At 39.1% G+C, this 17,136-nt stretch overlaps 1 protein-coding gene and 1 pseudogene across 16 annotated transcripts in view; both read left to right on the forward strand.

Annotated features, from left to right (window-relative positions):
• The first annotated feature begins 703 nt into the window (after positions 1–703).
• The window catches only part of CEP192 (centrosomal protein 192), a 130,202-nt gene continuing 113,769 nt past the window's right edge, over positions 704–17,136 (forward strand). For 9 of the 16 annotated variants that reach the window (XR_002777456.1, XM_023523963.1, XM_023523964.1 and 6 more), the window contains exons 1-3: positions 786–803; positions 7,109–7,276; positions 7,909–8,034. Coding sequence is in view for 15 of the 16 variants with exons in the window: in XM_023523963.1 (XP_023379731.1) it covers positions 7,113–7,276; positions 7,909–8,034 (290 nt within the window). In the remaining variant the exon portion in view is untranslated. Of the gene's footprint in view, positions 1,011–6,719; positions 6,801–7,105; positions 7,277–7,908; positions 8,035–17,136 lie in introns of those variants that run through there. The other 7 variants (XM_023523970.1, XM_023523971.1, XM_011381317.2 and 4 more) reach the window with 6 other exon arrangements.
• LOC111732197 lies at positions 9,799–12,118 on the forward strand (annotated as a pseudogene).

Here is a 17,136-nt window from a genome sequence, read left to right on the forward strand (position 1 = left end):
TTAAGGCCTTGTGCTGAGTAGCTGTGGGTGATAGGATTTGTGCTGAGGATAGGAAAACGCAGGAAGTTAGCTAGGGATGAATTATGTCTCGTCGCCTCACCACTTTCCACACCAGACCAAGCTTACTTCACAAAGGCTATTAGGTGTAGCAAACTACTTACCATGCAGCTTGGATCCCGAGGAATGATTTCCTAATTGGAGCTTATTAGCACTGTGTAACATAAGGCAAATCACAACGCATTTCAATATCTGCCAAACGGTAGTAAAAAAGATCTGCATTCGCTCATGTAAGGACAAGAAAGCGGCAACGACACCGAACTTGGTGGTAGTACCACACGATTTGTTCACCAGAAATATTTCTTCATGTAGATGGCGAGTGACGGCCCTTTGGAATCCCAGATTCAAGGTAAGCATTATTTGCAAGTTGGCCAAGGCTTTCCACGCGGCACCTTGGGTTCGGCTGTAGCAAGAAGGCCTCCGCCCGGTCTCAGGCAATGCCGAACTCCTCCTCCAGACCTGCCGACCGCGGCTTCCTCGCTTCAAACCCGAGGCGCGCCGCTCTCACCCAATCATCGGGCTCCTGCTCGCCCCATCCCTCGCGCCGTCCAATTCAAAGCCGTCCTCGACCTTCGGCTCATGCCGCAAACTGCCGTAAACGTGGGCGGTGCGCGGTACGGTCGGTTAGGGCGGCCGCGCGTGCGGAGGCTACGCGCACGCGCATTTACAGCTCCGCCGCGACTCGGACTCAGACCTTTGGTTGTGTGCTTGTGTGCGGGACTCCTGAGGCTGGGGTCCCGGGCTCGGTGAGGAGGGTCGCTCCGTGTCTTGGTGTGCGGTTCGGTGGGAGCCAGGCGAATCCACTTGGCCGGCGTTTCTGCTGCCGCGCCGGCGGGGCAGTGCCGGTTGGACAGGGGCCGGGCTGGTGGTTAGCGAAACGCGAGCCGGAGTCGCGCCATAGCTCCGGGTCCAGCCGTTCGCACCGGTCCGGCCGCCACGCCGAATCCCGCTTAGTAAGTTTAATTGTGCTTTTGTGCCCGAGGCTCTTGGCCAAGCGTGGGAAGTTGACTCTGACCCGCGCGGTGTGTGCATCTGGTGTGTCGTGGTGAGCGATTCTGGTTCTCTTTGTCTGAAACTCTGACCCAGGAAATCACATTGTTAATACAGAGGGATCTGCCAGTGTCTCTCATTATTCACTAGTTTTGGTTCCTTCTAGGCGTCGTTCACATTTACTCCTAATACCTTTCCTAAATTCCTTGTATCTGATTTCCTTTTTAAAAAAACGTGAAATAAGAATGTTTAATGTCACTCTACTTTTGCTTTCTCTTAATTTCCGACTTTGTTTAGTAAAACATTAGGTCCCTTTCGAGGTCGTTGTTTGGAGGACAGCTGTTTTTATGATAGTATTTTTATTTGTTACCATTTTGAGGTTATTCGACTGAAAATTTTACTGCTCCAAGATCAGCTTTTTCTCCGAATTTCAGTTTTGTTGGCAAAGTTTGCGGTAAGCTTTGAAAAGTAGTATACTAAATGACTACCTAATTATAAGATATGCCTTAAAATGCCAAGAGTAAATGATGAATATTGGGGAATCTTGACTATGTCTTATTTCCACGGCATGTACTTTTAAATGTGTTTAATTGTACACGTAGACCTCCAATTAATGACTACAGTAGATGTTATGTTATATATTCAGAAATGTAACTAAAGCAATTAAATAGTAGTAAACTCAAATGCAATATTTTGAGGTCACTGCTTTAAGGAAATAGTAAGAGAAATCCCAGAGGTGGTTACTTAGTTCAAATACAGTAAAGGAAAGATAATATATCTTCTTCATTTTAGGTGACGGAAGACGGGTGGATAATGCAGTATAGAGGAAAGTTAGGGAATTTTCCCTTCTGGGAAAGCTATAGGAATGTGGTATGTCTATGGATGGTGTAGAACAAGTGTAATCCTTTCTGAAAATGAGATACTAGATATTAGATTACATCTTGGGGAATCTTCCACGGGGTTGTATTACCATTGCATTGAGAACAAAGCTCTATCTGAGCACCTAATCTGTGTATCACAATTGATAGGGATTGTCAGCAATCTGAGGGGAGCTGCCTTGTTTTTGCATTCCCAATGCCAGTAGAGTGTCTTTTGTGGTTTATGTTTGATAATGATTGTTGCATGAATGATCTTTGCTTAATATCTGAGTTTTCTTGGATTCAACTCCTTCTAAATAAGAGTGACCCTTAAAGAGTTTGGTATATATTTTAATGTGGTTTATAGACCTGTAAATAAATAATTTAGTAATTACAAGACTAGACATGTAGAGGCTAGTTGGAAGGCTTGTGCAATAGTTTAGATTAAAAAGTGATGGGCTTCAGATGTTGGGAATACAGAAGTGGGTCTCAGCTCCAAAGATATATTTGGAATTAGAAGCATTAGAATTTGGTAACTAATAGAGCAAGAGGGATCAGATGGTCCTAGGTGTCTGGCTTGTATAGCAAGAGAATATGGATAACATAAATCAAAACTAAAGATAACAGTGCGTGGGGGAAAGGTAATGAGTTTAGTTTTATATCTGTTGGCTTTGCACTACTTGGGAGGCAGTCAAGGGTAAGGTAGATGTCAAAGAGCCATTTGGAAATATGAATCTAGATTTCATGATAGAGGTCTGGGCTGAAGGTGATTTTAAAGATGAAGGAGGTGGCATTAGTACAGAAGAAAGAATACTCTGGGGCCAGACTTGCCTGGGTGTGAATCCTCTGCTCCCTCTTGTACTGTGTGGCCTGGAAAAGTCTCAATTCCTTTTCTTGGCCTCAGTTTTTCAGTAGTAATGGCTACCTTGCAAATTTGGTGCAGAGATTAGAGAAATGTATATAGAATATGTAGCACATTACTTGATAATAGAGTAGACACTATATCTCAGCGAGGTAGCTAGGGGACATAAATTATTTCAGCTTATTTTTTTTTCAGCTTATATTTCAGCTCTGTATCAGGTACTAGGAATATATGGGTAAATAAGATAGACATGTCCCCAAGAAACTGATAGTCTAAAGTCAAAGATGAGGTCACTTACTGTCAGTCATTTATTCATTTTATAAATATTTGAGTACCTACTATGTACTAGGCATTGTTATAGGTATTAGGAAAATGATGGAGCAATCTTTTTAGTAGAAGAAGAAAAATACAAAAATAAATAGACAGTGATAAGTGCTGGAAGAAATTAAAACGAATATGACAGACTGCGGGGCTACATTTGAGCAGAGATCTAGAAGAGTATTCTAGGCTCCAAGGTCAGGATGGGCTTGGATGTTATAGGAACAGAAAAGCGAGTATATGGTGAATGAGCCCAAGTGGGGTGGAAGATGATGTGGCTCACTGAAATTTTCAGTAAGGGTATACGGTACCTGGTTTATATTTAGTGGTCCCTTTGACTGCTGTGTGAGGAATTGATTGTGGAGTAGAAAGAAGAGAAGCGAATAGACTGGTTGGCTTTTCAGTAGGGTAGGGTGGTAGTAGGGGAGACAGAAAGATGTGAGATGACTAAGGGTATGTTTTAGACATGTTTTACCCTTAGGAATGGGCTCCACTAGTAGATTTTTTTGGCACCATTGGTTTTTATTGAATTTAAATGGGTTCAAGGGGGCCTATTATTTTCAGTTGATCTTAGCCCTTAGAGTTCTGATATCTGATAGTATTTATGCCTTAGGCATTCAAGTTTGAGATTCCTGGTGTATAAGATACAAATTGCAGGTCAGATTCCAGGTCAGAATCTCAGATATGACTCACATACAGAGCGGACAGAAGGTGAGGTGTAGAAGTATTAGTTTTGGATTCTTCTAAGACACTTAGCTGTGAAGGGAAGGTGAGAGGTGGTGGTAGGAAGTGCAAATGAAGGATGGGAACAAGTTTTCCACTTCCTCCATCCTAAAATTGAAGACTTTTGAACATATTTTTAGAAATGAAGAAGAACTAGAAATTGAAGAGAAGGAAATGCTAGAGCATGATCTGAGTGGAGAGTGCTTATGTGATAGTTGGTCATAGTTCGAAAACATTTATTCATTCAGCAAATTTATTGAGGGTCTACTCTGTGCAAGGCACTGCTCTAGATAGGAATTCAGTGGTAAAACAGGCCAAGTCCCTGCCCTCATGGACCTTACATTCTAAAGGAAAAAAAAAAAAAAAAAGACAAGGCAAGGAGATTGGAGTGCCATGCTACACTGTGTAGGTCTCTGAGGGAAGACCTGACCGATCAGTGGACATTTACAAAAAGATCTGAAAGAAGCAAAGGCACAAGATGTGAGGCTATTTGGGGCATCAGTGCTAGGCTGAGGTAAAAGCAAGGGCAAAGGTTCTGATGCAGGAGCCTAGTGTGTTTCGGTGACAGTGGTGAGGTCATTGGCTGATATGGAATGATCAAGGGAGAAGAGTGGTAGGAAACAAAGTGAGAGATTATTTAGTCCCTGTTGGCCATTATAAGGACTGACATTACTCTGAATGAGGTGGGAAGCCAGTGGAGGGCTTTAGCTGAGGAGTGATATTTGACCTATCTTACAGGGATAACTTTAGTGTGTGGAGAATAGACTAAGGAAGAGTCGAGGCATGGAGATAGAAGGCTATTACAATGAGTATCCATGCGGGAGAGGAGGTGATGGCTTGACGAAGTGGAAGTACTAAGTAATGGCAGGTTCTGGTTATATTGTTATAGTACAGCCATTGGGGTTTGCTTAGGGATTGCATAAAGGGTGTGTGTGTGTGTGTGTGTGTGTGAGTGGGAGTGAGGGGGGAACAGTCACTGATGATTAAGGTTTTTTGGTCTGAGCAACTAGAGAATGGAGTTCTCATTTTCTCTTGTGGGGAAGATTGAAGAGCAGGCTTTTCTTGAGGAGCTTGGAATGAAATGGAATCAAGATTCAGGTTTAGGTGCCTGTTAGATATCTAAGTGAAAATGTCAAGTAAGTAGTTGAATATCTGAGATTCTGGGGAGAGGCCCAGGCTGGAGATATAATTTCATATGGTATTTGAAACTTTGAAGGCAGTCACCAGATCTAGCCCTGAGGTCTAGGAGATAAGGAGGAACCAGCCAAGGAGAAGGAAAAGAAGCAGCTGATAAAGTTGGAGAACCCAGACAGTTGTGTCTTGGAGAGCAAGTGAAGAAAGTTTATTTCTGTGAGGGCATATGAATCCCATACTGTTAGGTTAAAGAAAATAAGGACTGAAAATTGACTATGGGATTATGGAGTTTGGCAACAGGGGTATCAGTGGTGATGTTGACAAGCCTTTTGGTGGAGTGGTGGGATGAAAACCAGCTTGGAGTGGGTTCAGGATGACAGGAGCGGAACTGGATGGCCAGCAGTGCTTCCTTTTGGGAGGAGTGTGTGCTGAAGGGAGCACAGATAGATATGGTAGCAGCAGTTGCAAGGGATAGCAGGGTATGAGATAGAGGAAGTCTTTTTTAAAAAATGGGAGAACTAACAGCATGCAGGTGGGAATGACTGCACAGAGAGAAGATGTGACATGTTTAAGAGAAGGGCCAGTTGCTAGAGTGATTATCATTGCATTGGTGAGAGGGGTTGGGATTAAATGCAAAGTGGAGAGATGGGCTTCTGAAAGGAACATGGATACTTCATCCATAATCAAATAAATTTTATAGGCTCTCTAGTTGTCCTAAAACCTTTTCTGCTTTATAGAGTAATTAAATTAGTCCTTGCACAGTCCTTCTTTGTTGTCCATCTTACCAATTGTGATAGCTCTTTAAATATCCTTCCAGGCTTTAAGCCTTGTCCCTTCCTCCGTAGGTTCATGGGCTGCAGAATACAGTCCCAGCTTCGTAATATACCACTCAGGCTTTTAGGATCTGGCTCCATGGTTTTATTCACCATGTTATTTTATACACCCATTGCCAAAATACATTGATTCACTTGCTATTGCCACTACATACTAAGTATTTAGAGTGGATTTTGGAATTAGATCTAGGTTCGAATCTTACTAATTGCATATATAACCTTGGGTAAATTTAATTTAGTCCGTGAGTTTGTTTCTTCATTTGTAAAATGGGGATATACGAGTTAAGGAATTAGATATGCAAGAAATCTTTTCTTTCACCTTTGCTTATGTTTATGTCATCTTTAAAAGCCCCCCCCCCCACTCTCTCTTTTGCTCCTCTCCATGTAAGGACACAACAAGAAGGCAGACATCTACAAGCTAGGAAGAAAGCTCTCACTGGAAACCAACTGTGCTAGAACCTTTATCTTGGACTTCTAACATCCAGAACTATGAGAAAATAAATTTTCGTTTTAGCCAATAAAAAAGTTAAAAATAAATTAAAGCTCCCTCATCTTCAAGGTATAGGACCAATACCCTCTCATTTATTGAGACTTTCCTGATGTAATGGTTTTCTTTACTGAAATCCACACAGCCATTACATGATAAGCACTCTGAAATATTTTTGAGATTGAATAACATCTTCTGAGTACTGTGATCAAGGTCAAGTTGAACCAATGGCCAATGTGGGCCAGAGGTTCTTTATCAGTAGTACAGATTCTTGGACATTGCTTTCCAGACTTACTCTTGTCCATGTGCCAAATATACTTTATTTAACTTAAAATTTTTCTTTGAATGGACCCACTTTTTAAAACATTAACTCATCCTTAATAATAATCTCTGAAATTAGGGGCCGGATTTTGCTAATTCTTTTTTTTTTTCTTTCTTTTTTTTTTTTCCTATTCTAGGTTAGAATAAGCACCCAACTGGTAAACTTTTAACTACATCCTAAAGTCATCAGTGTTGTGTCTTCCTTGCTTCTTGACTGGGTCAGTTTGTGGTAATTCATATTACTTCCTACAGCAATCTAAAAGTAAATAAAGCTGTGTTGTATTTCACTGTTATGTTAATTGCAAGAAGATAGTTTGATTTTTATATTCTCAGCTATAAAGTAGCAAAGTATTTTGAGATTTTCATTACCTCAGGATGCTTGCTAATAGTATCCCCTCTTAGTGCTATTCCAAAAATACGATTTTTCCTAAGATTTATTAGTTTTCTAAGATTTACGATCTTATACTGTTAATCATTTAAAAAAGTTTTATAATAATATTTGATTTATAAAAACTTATTGTTGCAGTGAGATGGAAGATCTTCGAGGTATAGCTGAAGAGTCATTTCCGAACTTTTTAACCAATTCATTACTTGGTAATAGTGGGATTTTGGAAAATGACACGCTTTCTTCAAATCTTGGCTTGCCTGTTGCTGTTTCAACACTTGCTAGAAATGGATACAGCACTGATAACAGGTAAGAATTGCTTGAACAAATGATGATTTTAGATCCATAAAGCCTACAATATACTGAATTTTTCTGTAAAATTTCTCACTCAAGCTTGAGTTTTTGCTTTATCTGGCCATATATGTAAGATTAATGTGGAAAAAGATAAAACTGTCTTTTTCCCTATTCCATTTCCCTATCAGTTTTGGGTGGGTGGGTTTGAGATTGGGTACCAATGATCTTTTGATCTAATTATTTTTTCTGTCCTTTGTTTTGGCTTTGTATTAGTTCTGCCTTATTGGTGGCTGGTAATTTGAATTATGTCTCTAAGTATGTGTACAGTTGCATATGCTTAAATATCTAACCACTTATTCATCCTCCCAACCTAACATTTGCTAAAGAGCATTATCCCTAGTTTTGGAATGAAGGGGTTAGATTAATCCTGTAGGATTACTGTGACTCTTATTTAACACATACACACCCCATTGCTGATCCGTTTCAGTGCTCTGCACATAGGATGATAGTTTTGAACGCTAGGGCTCTATTTGTTTTACCACCTGGTGGTTCACAGTCATGCAATTCTATGTCACAGTGAATTTTAAATGTTTATAATTTAATTATTAACAATTAAACAGATTTTTTTTGTGTGTGTGCATGTGTAGGTATTCTGATATTCAGGCATCTTATTTAGTAGAAGAGAAGTTTTCAGTTCCATCTGAGTCATCTCTCAGTAGCCAGAGTGAAGCTGAACCAAGAAAGAAGTTACAGCTTAGCTTCCAGGGTGATGAGTAAGTTTGTATCTCCATTTTGCTTTTACTCTGTTAAAAGTGTGTCACTCTCAGCCTTGCAGAAAATGAAAATGCGATTGTGTCTCTGATTAAGTCTAATCATAAAAATCTTTAAGAGTTTTCTTTATATTTTTTATTTTTTTCAACAGCCACTAGAAATGACATTGCACATGTGATTCATAAAATATAAAAGAGTCTATAGCAAGCACAGCTTCTCATTCTGTATTATAAGTTTTCTGTAGTTTGAAATCCCAGAGGCTGGTTTTTTTGTTTTTTGTTTTTTAATTATTTCTTATAATATGACATTTTAAAACTTCACCACAGGGTTAATTTTCAACATATATGATGTATGACCTCCTTCTTGTAGATTGTATAGTGTACAATTTAAGGTTTTTGTTAAAGGCATTGGTATTTCTGACATGTTGCTTTCAAGAGAAAAAAACACCCACAGCCATCAAAGAAAGTTTTATTTTTTCCCTTTTTTTTATGATAAACATGTCTCTTTTTCCTAAAAAAATTAATTCCAGTTTTTTGAGGTTATGATAGTTTTGCCTAATATAATATTCCTTTACTCTCAAATTTTTACTTGCTAGTTGAGAAATTGCATTTTATTTCTTTAAATAGCAATGACTGGGCAGAGTCCTCTTAATACCTGTGCTTTATTTATTTTGCATTTTATATGGTAATGTTTCCTGTCACCTTGCCCCTCATAGTGAATGATTACTAGCCATTCTTCAGTTGTCTGTTGTATGTGTAGGTTTTTTTAAATGCTGCCATCTGATACACAAATCAACCAGTCTTATTTTTTAAAGAATAATTTGCTGGATTTTAATTTGTGTGAAGAAATAAAGTCACTTTTTCATAACTCCTAAAGTATTTCGTAGATTCCAGCCACTTATTGTATAGCAGGGACAAAAACTATAGTCATGTATTTTGGGATCTTTCCTTCAAATTAGAGGAGTTTCTAAATTTGACTTGTTATTTCATTTTATTAATCTGCTTCACCCGTAAATATTTTCAGTGTTCTTAGTCTCTATTCACTTTTTAAAATAATTTTTTATTTTTTAGTTATAGTCTGCATATAATGCTATATTAGTTTCAGGTGTGTAACAGTGATTAGATACTTGTGTAACTCAAAGTGATCCATCACCTTAATAAATCTAGTGCCCCTCTGACACCATACATAGTTATTACAATATTATTGGCTCTATACGTTATGCTGTAATTTCTATCTCCATGACTGTTTGTAACTACCAATTTGTATTTCTTAATCCCTTCTCCCTTTTTCACTGACTCCTCGAACTCCTCCCCCCTCAATCTGGTAACCTTCAAAATGTTCTCTATCTATGAGTTTGTTCCTGTTTGCTTATTTTGTTCTTTGGATTCCACACATCCATGCAATCATATGGCATTTGTCTTCCTCTTACTTACTCCATTCAGCACTCTACCCTCTAGGTCCATCAGGCAATATCTTTTTCTGTCCCCTTACTTTTAGTATGTGTCTTTTAATCTGAAGTGAGCCTCTTGTAGGCAGCATATGTAAGGGTCTTGTTTTCTTATCTATTCAGCCACCCTATCTTTTGATTAGAGCATTTAATTCTTTTTCATTGAAGTACTCATTGATGGACATGTAGTTATTGCCATTCTTCATTTAGGCTTTTGATACATATTTTTTTCTTCTTAAAGTAGTTCTTCCATTTTCTGTAATACTGGCTTGGTGGTAGTGAACTCCTTTAGATTTTTCTTGTCTGGGAAGCTCTTCATCTGTCCTTATATTCTAAATAATAACTTTGCTGAGTAAAGTAATCTTGGTTTGTAGGTCCTGGGTTTTCATCACTTTTAGTATTTTGTGCCAAGCGGTTCTTGTCCTGCATAGTTTCTTTTGAGAAATCAGCTGTCAGTCTTATGGGCATTCCCTTGTATGTAACTAATGGCTTTCCTCTTGCTGCTTTTAAGATTCTCTCTTTGAATTTAATGTTTGACATTTTAACTATGATGTGTCTTGGTGTAGGCCATTTTGGGTTCATCTTGTTTGGGATTCTGAACATTCTGGGGTTGTGTGTTTCCTTCACCACGTTAGGGAAGTTTTCTATCATTATTTCTTTAAATAGCTTTTTAATTTCTTTCTCTCTCTCTCCTCCTTCTGGTACCTCTATGGTGCAAATGTTGGGATGCTTGATGTTGTCCCAGAGGCCCCTTAAACTGTCCTCATTTTCTTGGTTCTTTTTTATTGCTGCTGTTCTTATTGGGTATTTTCTGCTACCTTATCTTCCAAATTGCTGATTCAGTCCTCTGCTTCACTTAATCTATTGATTTCCTCTAACGTATTCTTTTCAGTTATTGTAGTCTTTATTTCTGACTGGTTCTTTTTTTATATTTCCTATCTCTTTGTTGAAGTTCTCACTGAAATCACTGAGCACCCTTATAACTAGTGTTCTGCACTCTGTATCTGGTAGATTCTTGTCCCATTTTATTTAGTTCTTTTTCTGGAGCTTTGTTCTGTTCTTTTGTTCGAGATATGTTTGTTTCCTCACTTTGGATGCCTCCCTGTGTTTGTATGTAGTAGGAAGAACTGCTGTGTCTCCCGGTCTTGGCAGAGTGGTCTTATGTGGTAGGTGTCCTGCGAGACCCAATTGTGCAGGCTCCTTGCTCAACTGAGCCAAGTGCTCCAGGTGTGTCTCTTGTGTGGGTTGTGGGTACCCTCCGGTTGTAGTTGATCCTTGGTTGCTGTTAGCACATCAGTGTTGTGGTACGGGCAGTACAGAGGAGAAGCCATGGTGTATCTTGGTAACCTGGGAACTGGTGCTGGCAAAGCAGAGTTAGAAGGGGCTATCAGTTATTATGGTCTCTTAGAACTGTGTGGATTGCAAGAAATCCTCCAGGTTTTGCCTTTGCAGAATTTGAAGACCCTAGAGATGTAGAAGATGCAGTGCGAGGCCTGGATGGCAAAGTGATTTGTGGCTCCTGGGCAAGGGTTGAACTATCAACAGGCAAGCCTTGGAGTTCTTATTTCGATAGACCCCTGCCCGACATCCCTTTAATCCCAATAATAGATGCTATGAGTATGGTGAAAAGGGACATTATGCTTGATTGTCATCGCTATAGCCAGCGAAGAAGCAAGTCACTGTCTAGATCATATTCGAGATTCAGATGTAGGCAGTACTCTCACTTATGAAGCAGGAACAGGGGAAGGAGGTTAGGATCAGCATTTCTTTGATGATTAAGATCTGTGTCTCTTAATACAGTCAGTTTCACTCAGACGGTCTAGGTCTGGTTTTATAAAAAGATGAAGGTATTTCCAATCCTGGTCGAGGTCAAGATCAAGATCCAGGTCTCTTTAGTGACCAAGAAGCAGTAGTTCCTCATCAGGAAGTCTATGAAGAAATGCAAGTCCTGAAAGAGTGGACTGAAGTTCTCAAGTTCACCTTTTTGGGAAAGGTGTTTTTCAACATTATTATAAGGGATTTGTGATGTTTGTAAACTAACCTAGGAAGGGTATTTCAACCATCTAATCAAATGAATCTGGATTATTACTCTATAAATTCATCGTGTAAGATAATATAAGTTGTATTAATATCCTGTGGTGCTTGCTTTGGCAGCACATATACTAAAAAAACCATCCTATGGTCTGAAAATGTGGGTTTTTATTTGGTACTTTAAATAAAATGTTTTTAGGGAAAAAAAGCAAGGACCAACAACCAAGATTACTCTGCCCAGCAAAGCTATCATTTAGAATCAAAGGACAGATAAAGAACTTCCCAGACAAGAAAAAGCTAAAGGATTAGTTCATCACCACCAAACCAGTATTGCAAGAAATGTTAGAGACTTCTTTAAGAAGAAGAAAAAAATCAAAAATATGAATAATGGCAGGAACTACACATCTGTTAACAGTTACTTTAAGTGTAAATGGATGAAATGCTGCAATCAAAAGACATAAGGCGTCTTGATAAGTGAAAAATGCTTACATATGTTGCCTATAAGAGACTTACTTCACATTGAAAGAGACAGACTGAAAGTAAAGGGATGGAAAACGATATCTCATGAAAATAGAAGTGGAAAAAACAAAAAACTGGGTAGCAATACTTATATCAGACAGACTTTAAAATGAGATAAAAAAGGACTTAATAATCTTAGTTCTGGGTATTTATCTGAAGAAACCCAAAATACGCCTTTGAAGGGACATGTGAATCCATATGTTCATTGCAGCACTGTTTATCACCAAGATATGGAGGCAACCTGGTTGTTCCATCAGTGGATGAACAGATAAACAAGAGGTTTACATACATCCAATGGAATATTACTCAGCCATATAAAAGAATGAAATCTTGCCATCTGCGACAATATGAGTGGACCTGCTGGAGGGTATTGTGCTGAGGAGAATAAGTCAGACAGAGAAAGACAAATGTCATGTGATTTCACTTATATTTGGAATCTAGAGAACAGGATAAATGAACAGACAAAACAGAAACAGGCTCAAAGATACAGAGAGCATTCTCATGGTTGCCAGATTGGGAATAGGATGAGAGAATAAGGGAGGGGATTAGGAGTTATAAATTGGTAGTTACAAAATAGTCATGGAGATGTAGGGTGTAGCATGGGGAATATGATCAGTAGTATTGTAATAGCTAGGTAGGGTATCATTTAGGTACTGAATTTATCAGGGTGATCACTGTAAGTTATACAAATGTGTAATCATCATGTCCTACTCCTGAAACATAAAATACTTTATGTTAGCCGTATTTGAAAAATTAAAAATTACTTTTAAGAAAAGTTGCTTTTTAGATGATTTGTATCATTTTACACTTTCACTAGAAAATGTAGCTGAGAATGCCTCCTTCTTTTGAGTTTTCCCCAGCATTTGCTGGTATTATTTTTAATCTTTGATTTTAGAAGTAAAAAAATTTATACACATGCATAAATGCATAGACAAGTCTGCAAGTCTGTAAACCACAGTGTAAATGGTAGTTATCTATTTGATTATCTAAATGGTGGAAATACAGGCAGTCTTAAAAAAAGTGTTCTGTTTGAATTCATAATTGAATATTTATGGGTTGAACATTCTTTAATGTTTATTCATTTTATTTCTGTTGCGAATTGGTTCTTGATAATGTTTAGATATAAGCACTATATGTCAAAAATGTTAGTTAACTCTGTATATTCATTCACTCAGTGTGTATTTTTGACTGATTGCCTATTATGTGCCAGATATTTCTAGGATATAGCAGTGAACAAAACAGACATTAAACACAACAAACTAAAAATTAAAATATACCAATTTTATTGCATGTTAGAAGGGAAAAGTGCTAGAAAAATAGAACATGGTAAGTATGATTATTAGGGAGGCTGAAGGGAATGGTCAGTGTGAGTCTCATTGAGGAGGTATAAGATGAGAACAAAGACTTGAAGGAGGGCATTAAAGGAGGGCGTTAGCCATGTTGACATTAGGAGGAAGAGGATTTCAGGTGGAGGGTGCAACCAGCGTAAATGCATTAAGGTAGGAACACACCCAACATATTCAAAGGGCAGAAAAGAGGCTGTAGTGGTGAGCAAAGACTTTTACTTTGAAATGGGAAACCATTGGGTTCCATGTGAGTTGTGTTTTAAAAGTCTCACTCTGGCTACTCTGTTGAGAATAGACTGTTGGGAGGAAGACTAAAAGCAGGAAGATCACTTAGGAAGTTTGATTATCAAGGGAGTGAGATAGTTGGAGAAGAGAAGAGCATTAAGACTTGATGTTTAGGTTCTGTAATATTAAAAGCTGGGGAGAGAAGGAAGAGACCTAGTGACTAAGAATTAGTCTTCAGAAGTAGAAAGAAAACAAAGTGTCTCGGAAGTCGTGTGAAGAACATTTATAAAAGAGTGATTCAGTTGTGTCAAATAAATGAAGTCTAAGACATCACCATTGGTAACCCTGACAGGTAGTTTTGGTGGAAGTACAGGGAGGCATAGTGGCCCAACAGAGTGAATTTAAGAGAATGGAGAGTTGGTATTGGAGTCAGTGAGAGCAGACAACTTGAATTCTTCTCTCACTGACTTCTGCTGCAAAAGGGAGCAGAGAAATAGGACTGTGATAGTTGGTAGGGGTGGTGGGTCAAGACAAGTTTCTCTTTTTGTGATGGGATGAGTTACTGCATGCTTAGATGGTAATGAGAATGATCTGGAAAGGGAAAATTTGATTATGTAGAAGAGACTGACTGTTGCCATGTCTTTGTGTAAATAAGAGATTAGGATCTAATGTCCATTGTGGGGAATGACTTTAGAGGGATTGGACCATAGATAGTTTCTCTGTATTAACAGATGGGGAGGCAGAATATGTGGGTACATATTATATTAAGAGTCTGTGGAAGTTGTCTTTTCAGTGCTTCAGGTTTCTCAGTGAAATAGGAGGCATGGCCATCAGCTTGGTGAGAGAGGAGGAGGAGGAGGAATTGGTGATTTGAAAAGAAATGTAAACAATCCTATGGGAATGTCGGAAAGTAAATGGACAAGGAATAGTAGGATTGTCAGACACTTGAGGGTTATAGTCACGAATTTAGTGTGAGACTGCTCAGTATGATTGTGATGTTTTCTCCAACCACATGAAGCTGTAGGTGTGCTGGCAAGGTATAAATAGAGATTTAGGATTAACTGGGATTATATTTTGATGAACACGGTGAGGGACAAGGGAGTTGAGGTGTATGATAACTGGCCATGGGATTTAGGTTAAGAAAGAGAAAAGGATATCAAAAGGGTGAGGGAGAGTGAAATGTAGTAGTGTGAATGGATTAGAGGCTTGAGGGGGTTAAAAGATTATAGAGTTGCAGTATTAGGGTAGATGACATGAGGATTTAGTAGGTGGTTCTAAGCTGAGAGGCTTTAGGGAGAGTGATCTGGAAGTGATACTGAGGGGCATAGTTAGTGGACCATGAATTTCATCTCCACACCCAGTGATACTAATGTGGGAGAGACAACAGTCCTGTCCCCCTATGACAGAGCTTAAGGAGAGTAAAGTCCTTATAGGACATCCAGGCTTTCATTAAAGCAACGAGGTGAAAGGAATGTTAGAAAAGGGGTGCAGGAATAGCAAGATTTTGCTGATTCTGCACTGTAAGGTACCGTGGAAGGGTTGGTTTGTTGGGAAGGAAAGAGGGGATGTGCAGTCTTGTGGAGCTTAGGATGCCAGCAGTAAGGAGTCCTGAACTTGTAGGGACTGAATAAATAGGGACAGAGAACATCATGAAGTTAGTCTCAGTGAGCTGATGTTGATGATAAGACAGTAGATGTGAGAAGAGGGGAGAGAAATATTGGAAGTAATCTCTTGACGCTCTGATAGAAGTGCAGAGGTATGAGGAAGTAGTCTCGTTGACCCATGTTAACAGAAGATAGGAAACCTGCTGGCCTCACTCTTGACTTCTGTTGGGGTGGTGGGGCAGAGTGCTTTGTGGCTAGCCCTTGCCTCTGTTGAGTAATCTGAAGACCTGGGTTTAGTCTAAGAGCAAGGGCTTCCTGTGGCTACTGTGATGAAGGGTCCACAGCCTGTAGAGCCATGCGCTTAGTCCCCTTGTTAGGGATGGCTTCATGACCCTTTCTGGGGGAGGACAGAGTTTGTGTGTTTTAAATGTCCTTATTCTAACCTTGGAATTAATACTTTAGATGAGTATAGAATTTAAAGATGAAATAATTTTCGCAGAATTTTGAAGGGATTGCTTCATTGTGTGAGAAACTTGGATGTCATTTTGATACTTGATCCTTTGTATCTGAACTATTTTTTTCCCCTCTGGAAACTTACAATCCTCTCAGAGTGCCTGCTGGATGGGATTTCCTCTCCTCCCACTCACTAAATTCTAATTGTCATCAACCCAGAGATTTCTGTGCTTTAGTTCTAGATAATTATTGTTTTGGCACTTTTCTATTTTTCTCCCTTTTTCTGGAGCTACTATTTTGATCTGTTTCCATTGTTTTTCCTATTTTTTTCTTTTTCAGTGCAAAAAAAATAGATAAGTTCCTAATTTTTTCTCATCTTTCTGTTAAATTATTTGGCAATCATAATTTTGAGAGCTCTTTTTTCTGGTCTTTTGTTTTTTTATAATGGCTCCTTTTTGTGGATGTATGAAATAGCCACTTAAATGTTCCTGAGTATTCTAATTGAGATTTTTTTAAAACTTATATTAATTATTCCCTGTCTCTGGGTTGTAGTTTGTTCATCTTTTTATCTCTTGAGCTGTTCTTTTTCGAACTATGTCTGATTTGTGGCTACTTCTAGGTTGCTAGTGTGGGCGTCCTCAGCTGATGGGTGTTTAGGTCTCATTTCCATTAGACCTCTGTGTGAGTGGGGCAGTGGTCCTGGCCAGCTTCACGTTATGGTGAGCAGGCTGGGGTGGGGGAGTATGTCTTAAATTCATGCTGAGTGTTAAATGCTTTATTCTAGGCTGCTGTTACTACCATAGCTTTATTCTGCATGGATGTTTCCTGTGACTCGTCTGGAGAAGAGCCTTATTCCTGGGTGTTTAGTGACATGTTGACACTGCTGTTTAGTTTGTATGGGTTGGGGAGCAGGAGTGGAGTACTGCCTGGCATGGTTGACAGAGTCTCAGTCAGCCCCTTTCTTTTGCTCTAGTCTTCTGCCCTCCTTCCGACTGTTGTCAGGAAACGTTACCGTGGTTCTTTCAGGCAGATTTGCTTCTGGGCCCTTGTGTTCTCATTCTGGACCATCTTTCTTTTCTCCTGCTTTGCCTATCTGCTTTTCAGATTCTAGAGTCTGAGGTAAGCTTGTGCTAGGACTGGTGGCTCCTATCCAGATTGCTTCACTTTTATAGGTGGGCTTACTGGTATTTTAATGTGCTCCTGGAAGTTGCTTTGACATTTTTACTTGAAGCTTATGCCTTAATTTGAGAAATATTGATGGCCTAATAAAAAGGGATACCTATAGGTTTGAGGAAGTAGATTTTGGTGGTGCCGATGGTTAGAGTGCCCTTAACTGTCTGTTATCCTAAAGTTCTAATGATCACATTATATGCTTTTCATAGGGGAGGGCTTTAAAATTTGAAAATGAACCTGAATGTCCTGACTTGTTCTTTATTTCATGTCACCATCTTGCCCCTCCCCCCTTTTTCTTTTTTTTCT

The sequence above is a fragment of the Pteropus vampyrus genome, unplaced genomic scaffold (genome assembly GCF_000151845.1).
Source record: "Pteropus vampyrus isolate Shadow unplaced genomic scaffold, Pvam_2.0 Scaffold434, whole genome shotgun sequence".
Taxonomy (NCBI): Eukaryota; Metazoa; Chordata; class Mammalia; order Chiroptera; family Pteropodidae; genus Pteropus; species Pteropus vampyrus.